The following is a 12,490-nucleotide window of genomic DNA, read 5'->3' as shown; positions in this document are numbered from 1 at the left end:
GACTCACAAATCTCCACAAGATCCTGATGCAATTTTCTCTCCTATCTTCAATAATCTCCTGTCAATTTCCCAATCACCAAGTTTTGGTTGGATGGTGAGTGCCTTCTCTATGGCAGAACGAGAAGGGGACGAGCCAGACCAGGAGCCCTGCATTTTTCAACAGAACAGTGGTGATTACATTGCTATCAACAATGTTAAAATCATATCATGACAGACAGAAAAGAAACATCGACATTCTTACAACCAAACTCAAGTTGTAATAAGAAAAAATGTTTGCAACATACTATTCTAAGAAAAGTAGAATACACAATAGACATGAACCCATAGATATAAAGTGCTACCAAATAGTTATTTATGTTTAACAATTGTTGTGTAATTCATATGAGTGTATTTTATGTAAATTCTATATACTACGAGGGTATTCTTGTACTATGTATCTTTTATGTAGGATTGAAGTGAGATGTAAATCTCACAGAGGAACAGAAAAACAAAGAAAGGATGCTTGAATGAAGAAGATTCTTGTATCATGTTTCACTCCTCAGGAAGGTTACTACTTCTAGGGAGAGGCTATTCTAACTTCAGAATATACAGGATGAGACCTAATTAATACATGACAAGGATGAATTTAAATACACGGGAATGGTACATTGAGGAGTAGAAAGGATACCCAAATCTGTATAGTACTCTGAAGGAGTATGCACAAGGTGAACTCCTTCAACACTCCCCTCAAGCACGAGTGTATGCATCAATCATGCCCAGCTTGCTTGTAATAGAAGACAGTTGATCCTTATGGAGAGATTTTGTAAACATATCTGCAAACTGCTCTTTTGAGCGGATATGTGAAGTAATGATTTCTTTTGCAGCAATCTTCACCCCTAATAGTTCGCTCATGAAAGATAGGGTTTGTGGAGATATATATATATATATATTGCGGCATAGTTGTCACACCACATCTCCCTTTTTGTAAGACAGCGACTTTATTATAAAAGGCCAAAGCCTGAAAGAATACAATTTACCACAAAAAAAAACAAAAAAAGGAATACAACCAAGCAGCTTCAAAAGACCTTCACACATTCCCGTTACAAACATTTTAGCCCTTCTGAATACACACCCCATGGTCCCCATCTCCATAGGATCCTTATCATAATTCTATCAGCAACTTTTTAGCTAGAGAAACTCAAATGTAGTGTGGGTCATTTGTCAATATTCTGCTTCTGCTTTGGACCAAGCCACTATTGTCTGCTTTTCACTTTTCCCAGTGATAAGATTTCCACGAATAACACGAATAAAAGTACAATATCCAGAAGTTGATCATCTGTCATCCGAATTTCCTGCCCAATATGCATCTGAATAAGTTGTGACCCATAAGTATCCTTCATCTGAGTAAAGAATCTCATGCCCTGGTACTCCTTCGATGTGGCGAATAATGGTTCAGTTGCCCGAACGTGGGTTGAGCAAGGGGCATGCATGAATTGGCTTATAACTCCAAAGACAGGTAATTGTGAGGTATATCAGCTTTCCAACTATCTTCTAAAACACTCGAGGATCTAGAAGAGGTTCACTATCATCCAACTGGATTTTACAGCCGGGATCAAGAGGGGTATCAATAGTTTGTAGCTAAGATTGCCCGTCTCCTGAAGTAGATCAAGAGCATACTAAAGTTGGGAAAGAACTATTCCTTTTTTTGACCGAGAAACTTCAATCCCAAGAAAATACTTCAATGGACCGAGATCTTTGATGTCAAAACATCAACGCAAATGATCCTCTTAGTCTTTAATGTCGTCCTCAACACTCCATGATATCACGATATCATCCGCATATACTACAAAAAACATTTTTTCACCATGACGTTTAACAAAGATCGAATAACCAGAACACCAAAAAACACCGAATTTAAGAAGAGCATTGCTGAATTTCTCAAACCAAGCTCTCGACGATTGTTTCAAACCTTCAATAGCTTTTTCAGGCGAGAAAAAAGGTGAGAAAGCAATACTTCCATCCCAATGATGGTTAACAGAGAATACCCATTGGCAGCAGACTGGACATTTTCCTTCAAGTAATACAGTCATCTCCCACGTCTGATTTTTCTCCATGGCTGCCATTTCCTCTTCCTTGGCTAGTTTCCATGATGGATGTTTAAGTGTCATTTCAACCCTTATGGGAATGGCAATAAAGGTGAAAGATGTAAGAAAGGACCTGTAAAATGGAGACAATCTCTAATAGGACACAAACCGAGTAATATGGTAAGTTATGCAACTACATACTCCTTTCCTTAATGCAATTGGAAGATCAAAATACAATTGTTTAGATGCATCAGTACCTGAGCTCTCAGAAGGGTTATGGTGATGAATCACAGAATCAGTGGGTAGTTCTCTTCTATCTCCTTTCATATACCAACATTTCTTTACCGTGATTAGTTAAACTAAGAGAATCCATTGTGATCGTTAGATGAGGGCCAGGATTATTGAGAGGAATAGGCAAAACCAGGCTATCACTATTTTTTGTTGTGAACCATGGAGACACTCTTTTTTGCATGATAGGAAATTTCTTCAAAAAAAAAAAAAAGTTACATCCATAGTTACATAACTTTTGTTGGTGATAGGGTTCACACACTTGTATTCTTTTCATGGTATCAAAGCGATCTTCTAATCCAACCCTCTTCTTCACTCGAGTGGCCCGCTAAAATAAACTACTTCATCCTCTGCCACTCACAATTCGTCAATCTATGAACCCATGACCTACTAAGCTCATTCCATAGTTGGTTTTCTTCCTCTATCCACTCCCTTCCTTAAATATCTTCTTCCATTAGTTATGCTTCCCCAATGTTTTTCTCTCTGCTCAAAATCTCAATCTCTTTTCAATCGTCTTCATATTTTTCTCTCAAATAAATTCCTCTTTATTGACACCTTTTTAATGTGGCATGTGGGAGGCATGGGCCTGAAAGGGTAAATTCTACAGCGTCTCTCTCTTCTCAAGGGCTTGTGGTCCATTTGGCCAAAATGCAATAATAGATGCTTTTGCAATCACTCCGGCACTCCTGGTGAAGTGTTCAGGAAAGCCAAATTGAATGTGGTTGCTTCGGCTTTAATCCTAAAGCAATTTGCCAATTGTTCTTTTGAGTCTTTCAATTCCTTTTGGTCTTGCTAATTTTATTTCTAAGGCATCGATTTCTCATCTTCATTTTGCTTCTCTTTCAATAAACTATGGTACTTCTAGAAAAAATGTTAGACACCAACCTTTTCATCTCTTCCTTCTTCTTTTTTCTCTTCCTCTCTTTTCTTGATTTAAATTTTTTATAATAAAAAAACTCCTCTCTACTTCCTTTCTACGATAGTTCTCCAATTCCTTTCCAGCCACACGGCCCAGAGAGTCACCATGAGGGTGAGGCGCCATATTGCGGTCTTTTCCTTCCTGAAACTCCTTCCATGCCAAGCCAAAAGGAGATTTCGATCGAACTCGGCATAATCTAAGAGATGTGAAAGAGCGCGAGAAAGGCAGTCCAGACTTCATGAGCCAATAGATGATATTTCCAATTCTCCAATCCTGCTATTGAGTCCTCTCCTTTCCAACTGATTGACCACATAATGGGTGCACCTAAATCACCATCATCATCCAAGCCTTATAACGATTAAATTGGGTCAGTTATACGAATCTCATTCTGCCCATTCCACTCTATCAAGGGCAATATCCTCAACTAAATTGTAGGTAAAGCAGATAAAGTTGCCTTAGCGAGAGTTATACACACACCCCAAGATAGGTATTTCATTATCCAGGATGACAGTTGTCGTGCACCAATGTGCCATTGGTTCTTGTTAGCTTCTAGATTGTTTTCTGATGCATGGCGGCATATACTGAGATAAGTGGTTGGAGGGGCACCAGCATTGCAACACCCTTGCCAACTCTACTATGTCACAATCCTCAAGACTGACACCCATAATCTTGCTTCCACTTTTTTTCTAGATTAATTGTGAGACCTAAGACTAACTCAACGCATCTTAAGATGCATTTTATATTTAACAATTTATGAGGATACATATCACATAAAATAAAAGTAGCAACTGCAAACCAAAATAAGAAATCTTGATATCTAAGTCCACATTATCGTAAGCTTTCTCTAAGTCAACTCTGCATAGCATGTACCCAAATACAGTCTGGCATGCGGTGGTAATGGCACCCTCTTCTTCGAAATAAGGGCGATAAAAGAAAGCTCCCATCTCTTTCAAAATAAAACCCCTATGGTAGAAGACATTTATAAATCCCATCAAATCATCTCTAAGTTCCTCCCATAATGTCTTGAAAAATGCCAAAGGGTACCCATCTGGTCCAAGTGCCTTGTCTTGACCCAAAGATCGATTCCAGCCTTAACTTCTTCAACTTCCATCGGCCTTTCCGAGAAAGCTGCATTTTCTTCGGTTATACAATCAAATTCAATATTAAGAAGTGGGTCTTCTACAATCCTCTCTCTGTGCAGCTTTTGATAGAAATCCATGATCACCATCACATCTATCATTAGGTTTATCCAATGTCATGCCGTTCCCTCCAATTATTTAATCATGTTCACCCATCTTCCAGCAGTTAGCCATCTGGAGAAAATTTAGTGTTTGCCCCCATCTTTTAAGTGAAGGAGCTCTAAACTTGTCTCCACAAAATTTCTTCCTTCACATTTTGCTTATGTTCTGTCTAGAGTCCACTTTTTACAAGATGGATTGCTATCAGACATCATTCCCATTTGTAAATCTCCAAGAATTTTAGCAATCATTGCTTCCACCTTTCCGTAGTGATTCATGTTCCGTTTGAGTTTTCAATAAAGGAGTCTCCACCTCCCAAAAATGATTCTTCATCTTCCATTCTTTGAGTTTTGCATCAAGGAGTCCAAGTTGGGGCGATAGTTGCTGATCTTTGCTTCGATCCACTTTGATTTCATTCCACCATTTCTCTAATTTTTTATCAAATCTCTCTTCCAAGAACATTATTCAAATCGGAAGGGAATGAGTCCCCAAAGAACCATATCAGATGAAAGAGTTATCAAGCAATGGTCCAAGCCTGAACAGGGGCCCGCAACTTGCAGCACTTCTGAATAAAATTCTTTTCAATCCCCTAAAATGAGGAATCTAGTGATCCTTGACATTACTAGATTAGCTTAATTGTTAGACCACATATAAGACTCTCCTATAAGCAGTAGATCAATGAGAGAGTTCCTTGAGATCCAATCAGAAGACTTCTTCATGCTTCTCATAGTACACTGCTACAGCCAAACTTTTCTCATGAAAATCTGACATCAAAATCGGAAGTTTCTGATCTTCCATTCTTTGAGTTTTGCATCAAGGAGTCCAAGTTTGGGCGATAGTTTCTGATCTTTGCTTCGATCCACTTTGATTTCATTCCACCATTTCTCTAATTTTTTATCAAATCTCTCTTCCAGGAACATTATTCAAATCGGAAGGGAATGAGTCCCCAAAGAACCATATCAGACAAAAGAGTTAACAAGCAATGGCCCAAGCCTAAACAGGGGCCCGCAACTTGCAACACTTCTGAATAAAATTCTTTTCAATCCCCTAAAATGAGGAATCTGGTGATCCTTGACATTACTAGATTAGCTTAATTATTAGACCACATATAAGACTCTCCTATAAGCAGTTAATCAATGAGAGAGTTCCTTAAGATCCAATCAAAAGACTTCTTCATGCTTCTCATAGTACTGCTACAGCCAAACTTTTCTTATGAAAATCTAACATCAAAATCCCCCTCCCCCTCCCCCTCCCCCCCCCCCAAAAAAAAAAGAGTAGATACCCATTTTCTATCTGCAATAAAGCAACTTTCATTAAAAGGAGAAAACAAGATATTCTGTATCGGTAACAGTGGTCATAACGGCCACCACCATTATCGATGCATGGGCGTAACAACCGTTACAACCCCTATAACGGTTGAAAAAAAATTGCTCAAAAAATTTATTTCGAAAATCCAGAATAATGTAAATATTCCAAATATGTATTCTTTTTTTAAAACATGTTTATAGTAGTGTAATGGTCCACTCTTTGGTAAGAGTGTTGCATTTGGTTGTCTGGTGAATTTATGAACACGATTATGTATCTCTAATATTTACACATCATGATCAAGCATTAGAACTAGAAATTGGAAAAAAAAAAAAAGATAGTATAAATACCGCTTTTTTCGATTTTTTGAAAGAAAAAAAAGGCCCTCGGAGCTTCTATTCGCCCAAATCGCTTCAATCTATGGTTTTTATCCTAAAAACTAAAGTAAGAGTGCCAGAAATCTGCTGTAGAATAATCTAGGAAAGTTTTTGGAATGAGAAAAGTGAAAATTTGAAAAAATGGATTTAAATAGAAAAAAAGAAGTGGTTGTTTTTACGGGGGTAATGCCCGTTATGCCCCATAACGGTTGATACGATCCCAAAAGACAAACCGCCCCGTTACCTATATGTATCAGCCTTTATGGCCATACCGTAACGGATACGGAACACCTTGGGAGAAAAGGATGGAAGGCCCTATACATCCCAGCAAAAACAAAGAAACGGGGAGAAACATCCCCAAATACAATATGGGGGGAGTATCCTGCCATTTCCACCCTAAAGCAAGACGTTTGACTCTAGTTGAGCTATTTGTAGCCGTCAAGGAAATTCAATTGAAGATGCGATAGTTTCATTCCTACCAAATTTTCCCAAAGGGTTGCCACCAACCTCATGTACCATAGATTTTTCCTAACTAATTTTCCACGCATCAAATAACTAATGAATTTAATGCGGCATGGACCAGACCATATGAAATTGTTTCAGCACCAAACCCCAAATCAAGTACAAGAACCCACAGGAGATGCCATTTGTTAGCAACCTCGAATGGCCTTCACCGTAGGTTTGCTCCCTATAGGTGAGGGTTCGATTCCCCTCCTTGGCTTTACCCGATACACGTGATTGTGGGCGATTGCGTGTATCCGCAGGGATTAGGCTCACTTCAAAAAAGAGGTGGGGACACCCTGTGTCATCAAAAAAAAAATGTAGAATTTGTTCTTCTATAGTCTTGCAGTCCTTGTTTAGTCAGGCAAAGTACCATATTGGACTCCCTTCTTATTTATCAGGTATATTAACAATTTGAAAGATAAGTAATTTTAGCCTTAATACATCTCTCTTCCCTTTCTTCTCTCTCCTTTCTTTCCTTCTTCTCTTTTCCTCCTTTTTCTTTTCTATATGGTATCGAGCAAGTTGAGCTACTGATCGAGGTGAAGATTGCGTAGGACCACTGTTGCCATCATCATGACATGCAGCTAGTGTAGCTCCGAACAAAGATGGTCCCCTTGATGGGGAAAAAGAAACTACGTATCTTAAGATATCTCAATTTTAGGAATTAATGGTGATTTTTTGAAGATTTTTTGCGAGTCTATGGTGGTGTTTTTCCATATCTAAAGAAAAATCAAGAAACAAGTCCTTTCCAATTTCTATGGCGTATTATCATCTAAGTGGGGCTTTTTTTTCGTGGCTTTAGCTGCATCTATTTGGTTCATAGATTTGTTATAGAACTCCTGGAACATATTCTACAATAGTCCAAGTCCTTCCAAAGGTCTTGCCTCAAGCTGAGATTATTGGGGCCATAAACAGATGTTGTCGCCCATTTAGCATTGTTGCCAAGTCTCTAAAAACCACTAAAATGAAAAACTCTCCTTTCCACTAATCCTCATTTTGGACATCCAAGACATCCCATATCATCACTATTCCCCTTAAAGCCCTTACATGTCAATCTATGTAGGTCTTTTAGATAGGATTGAGTAGACTCCAGCATCTCTGGATAAGCTTGAAAGGATTTCTGGAATCTTCAAAGTTAGACTCGAGAAGCCTATATATACCATAATTTTGTACTCATTCCATTCATTCAATAGAGAAAACAATTCATATACTTCAATTTCTTTTCATAAAGCATTGGAAAGTGGAGATAAACTATGGTACAAAAGAATTTGTTTTTGCAAATATACTAGCATACTCACTCAAATAATGATCCAAGCAAACAATAGAAACTAGAAAATGATTTCTTCTCATAATCATTAGCAGTTTTGAGTATGCAAATATCTAGGACTGATTTGTAAATTCAACAGTAAGGGAAAATTATAATAATTGGCATAGAAATTGAACATAGATGTCTAACCACTAAGCAATTAATGATCATCAATAACCGTGATGTTTGAGTTTTTGATGGTAGTGCAGTAGCTTGTACAGCCATTATAATGACTGCATAACCTCCTGAAGATGTCTATGGAGAATAGGGCTATAACCAGTGTTCGAATTATCTCCGATATTATCTTTATCTCCGGCTCAACAATACCGATAACACTGGTAGCGATACCGATGACGCTGGTAATATCAGATATTCCAGGTATTAGCATTGTATCGCCAATATTTTCAACTATGTAAATTCTAGGTATCGCTTGTATTGCCCATGCATCAATATTGCCAATGTATTGTCAATATTTTCGACTATGTAAATTCTAGGTAATGCTTGTATCATAAGTGTATCGATGATATTTCAACAAAATCGGCAACGTATTGATATCATCAAAATTTTATTTATTAATTTCAATTTTTTTTCATGGGCACATGGTTGTATGTAGTGTTTAATTTGTCATTGATAATATCGATAATATCTTGATATTATCGAGCAGATGGTTGTATGTAGTGTTTAATTTGTCATTGATAATATCTTGATATTATCGATATCGCAACATGCGCTATATTAAGACCACAATCTTTCATTTCATTTCCAATCGTTGATGATTTCTTGGTGAAATATCATGTGTTGTTGATATTTGCAATATCGATGGATGTTTGGACGTAAGGTTGGATGGTTAAATAGGCCGGTTGGGATGGTTGGACTGATTTCTTACAACAGCACATACTTTTAAGGCCTCATTAAATGGAAACTTGTAATGTATGCATTCTTTTTGCAATTTTTTTATTTCTAAATATGCAAATATATACATTTTAACATCTCCTGAAGTTTCATTAAAAATTCCACTGTTTTCCCATGTTTCCTCGCATTTCCGGTTATCAACGATATTATCGACGATATCAATATTGTTTCCGTATCCCTTGCCAGTGAAACTTGTAGCGATACCGATACTTCGAACACTGGCTATAACAAACATTCAATGACATAAAGCCCACAAAGACTGAACAAAAATTGAAGGTAAAAGTGGACCAATAACTCAGCCTGTAAATCAGCTAGTCAACAAAAGTAGGGAAAAATTAAACAACCGGGCAAAGGAGGGTCGATGTTAGGCAGGCAACAGGTCAGTTAGCTTTTATCAAGATGCTAATAAAAAGAAGCCAATGCCAAAGATGGGGATGAGTTTAACAAATAACTATATTCTAAATTAATAAATAAAAATTGCATCATCATCAAAATCAACAAAAAATATACTCACCTCACTTCCAGCAACTGCTTTCTCCAATGCTTTGTGTAAACCATCTGTGTCCTGACCACATCATTGCAAAGTCAGCAACATTTGGGCTCGGCATAGATCCCTGTCATATGAAATAGAATTACAATGCTCCTTAATGATTTGTAAAGTAACTTTTTCTTGAAGATACCCATGCAGCACCCATACTAACAATAGCCAACAAATTGACTATCAGATCCAAAGAGAAAGAAAGGAAGCAAATAACATGCCAAATTGTACAAATGTATTTAGGAGAATGGGAAGGATTTCTCAGGCATTTAAAGTGTTCTAGAGGCCATTTGAGCCCATTCTAAGAAAGGCCAATGAGAGCATCTAAGTTTGTTTTATGAGTATCCAACTCACAATGGACGAGCGGGTCAAATGCAGAAGCCCTTATGTGGATCGATAATACCACGATAAAAGAGACTATTTCACTCACATAACGTTGTGAGACATATCATATGCAAACATTAGGCAGGGAACATCAATCATGCTTCTAATAGGATTGGAAGTCATGATAACCAACAAGCTAAGTGTTTAGAAAAATGGGAAGAATTCCTCAAGCATACAGCTGCTTTCTAACATATTCCCTTTCTCCTGGGATAAAAAAAATGAAGAAAGCATCTATACTGCCATGTTGACGCATCTAAGTCTGTTTTGCGAGCACTCAAATCATAATCAGTAAGCAGGTCATATGAAACTTATGAGGACAGAAAATATCAACATAAAGAGACATCCACTCATACAAGGTATGAAGCAGATATAACGTGAACATTACGCAGATGCCATCACTGACAACTACCATGCTCCTTATAGAATAGGAAGTTGTGATCAACCAACAATTGCAGGAAATCATGTGACACAGAGAACCTTGAGTTTTCACATGCTAGTTATACATTTGTATAAGGGCAGCTTAGTTAAATTCCGGTGTTATACATTTTACCTGGTTAAATTTTATGGTTACCCATTTTATCAGAAGATACAAAAATGCTAAAAGGAGGCTGTTGAATGACAACTCAGCAAGGGGAGGGAACAAGCAAAAGTGTCGGACCCTAGGATTGGGAGGCATGTAATACCATAGAATTCAGGCAAGTAAAGGTAGCTCAAGCAAGGATACAAAAACAGACAATATACAGCATACTGGTAAGATCGTATTAGTCTGGTTAACGAGTCTTTTGAACAAAATTTTATAGACAGAAGCATGTTGAGTGAAGGAGAACAATTGCTATACTCGTTTACACAAACAATGGAATGCAGCAACAACCAGGGTATCAAACTTATGAGCCATAAAACGAAGCTCTGGAAGAAGATGGTGGAGCAAAGAAACATATTTCAGAGACTCAATTTGGCTGCATGCCAATGAGATCAGCATTCTAATACAGATATTGAAGCCTGCATCCTGGAATCCTTTCTGGATTTTAAATTCATCCAGCCATCATCCTCCAACGATAAGCCATTCTCCATCTCCAGGACGCATTAAAAAGAATCCATAAATGTTTCTAGCAGTCTTTACTTTTCTTTTTAACTAAACAGCATTTTTTAAAAAAAAATAATAATAATAATGGATAAAACAATTAGTTTCTTGTCATCAGGCATCATACAATCCACAAACCAGGGTTCCAAAACAGGAAAGCAGGAATGCAAGAGAACTAAATCAGTTTCATACTTTCATTTACTTCGCATGTTCCAAAGATTTCAAGCATGGTCTCCAAAAACAGTTACGGTTACGTAGCGGCCATTACGTAATCGTAATGGTGGATACCTCTACGCCCACTGTTAACATTACAGGGCCATAATGGCCGTTACAGAAAAAACGGCCCGTAACGGTTTTTATGTCACCGAAGCAGTCTGTTACAGCCCCATAATGGCCAGTTACAGGGCCACTACAGTTAAAAACTGACAGTAATTGCTGTTACGGGGTAACAACAGTGGCCATAACAGCCACTGTGACTGTTATTAAATACCTAGTACGTAAACTGGCACAAACAATGAACAGGATGCACTCTTATATTCTAGATGGTGCCTCCCAGTTGGTCACTGAGTTGGAAATAAAAGGAGAAAACAAAGGGAGGAAAAAGAAGAAAGAGGACGAGAACTTAGAAGAATGGCTGTACAATCTGGTTGTTCAATTACAATGAAAAATTGCGAGAATGCCCTTCACTTGTGTAATGAGATAAAAATTAAAAAACAAAAGTAAAAGCCTAAAATCCCTTAATTATGAATCCAATATTTAAAAATGTGAGAGTTGTCTCTGCAAGCAGCTCATTCTTATTTATCAAATAGAATTAAGTTTAGACAGTCCGGTTTAAATACAATACACCATGAACAACTGCTACACAATCCATGTGAAAATTTCAACTTATGTTCAACATTTGAATTTCTTTCTGAAGTAGACAGTCCGGCAGTTGAATTTAAATTTCTATGTCAGGCCCCTAGATCAGGTGATGCCTTTATCCAACTAGAGTCTTAGATGATTTAATCCGTAACAATTACAAGCAAAAATGTTATGGTTTTGACTATCACTGTTAAATAGAAAATAGGATCGGATTAGAAAAATGTAAGTTGCAGAACAGAAATACTGCGCTAATAAACAAAAAAAAAAAATATTGCTTTTATTAATATTTTGCAGTGGTTGATTCGCAAGAAAGAAAGAAAAAGGAAAAACAAAGCACATGTCAGAATATGTCATTTTACATATAGAAACCCACCTCAACAGGCCATCCGTCGACCACAAACACGTCCAAAGAGTAGCCATCTGTTGTCGAGAAAACATGCGCTTCACGGATGTTGAGACCTATATCAGAAAGCAAAGCAGAGAGCTAGGAAAACCATGTCACACTGTTAGAAGCTTCATATAAAGTTTGAAAATCAAGCAACAAAATATTTGGGAAATTAAGAACATGACCACATTTGAATTAAAACATAATCAAGAGATGTTGAAAGTACTTGAGTGACAGAATACAAAGGGCCATGAAATTTCAAATAAGCAAAAGAAAATCATCAAAACAAGGAAAGCTGGAAGGAAAGGCAGAAAGTAATAGGAAATTCG

The 12,490-nt window shown here is 37.4% G+C and overlaps 1 protein-coding gene across 7 annotated transcripts in view; it reads right to left on the bottom strand.

Moving 5' to 3' along the window:
* Positions 1–12,490, bottom strand: part of LOC131234800 (serine/threonine-protein kinase STY46-like) — a 57,000-nt gene that overhangs the window by 23,967 nt on the left and 20,543 nt on the right. For all 7 annotated transcript variants that reach the window (XM_058231767.1, XM_058231763.1, XM_058231766.1 and 4 more), the window contains 3 exons: positions 12,150–12,260; positions 9,427–9,477; positions 8–147 (listed from right to left, as the gene is read on the bottom strand). In XM_058231767.1, the coding sequence (XP_058087750.1) occupies positions 8–147; positions 9,427–9,477; positions 12,150–12,260 (302 nt within the window). The remainder of the gene's footprint in view (positions 1–7; positions 148–9,426; positions 9,478–12,149; positions 12,261–12,490) is intronic.

Source organism: Magnolia sinica, chromosome 19 (genome assembly GCF_029962835.1).
Source record: "Magnolia sinica isolate HGM2019 chromosome 19, MsV1, whole genome shotgun sequence".
Lineage (NCBI taxonomy): Eukaryota > Viridiplantae > Streptophyta > Magnoliopsida > Magnoliales > Magnoliaceae > Magnolia > Magnolia sinica.
This window is presented reverse-complemented; position numbering and strand designations above follow the sequence as displayed.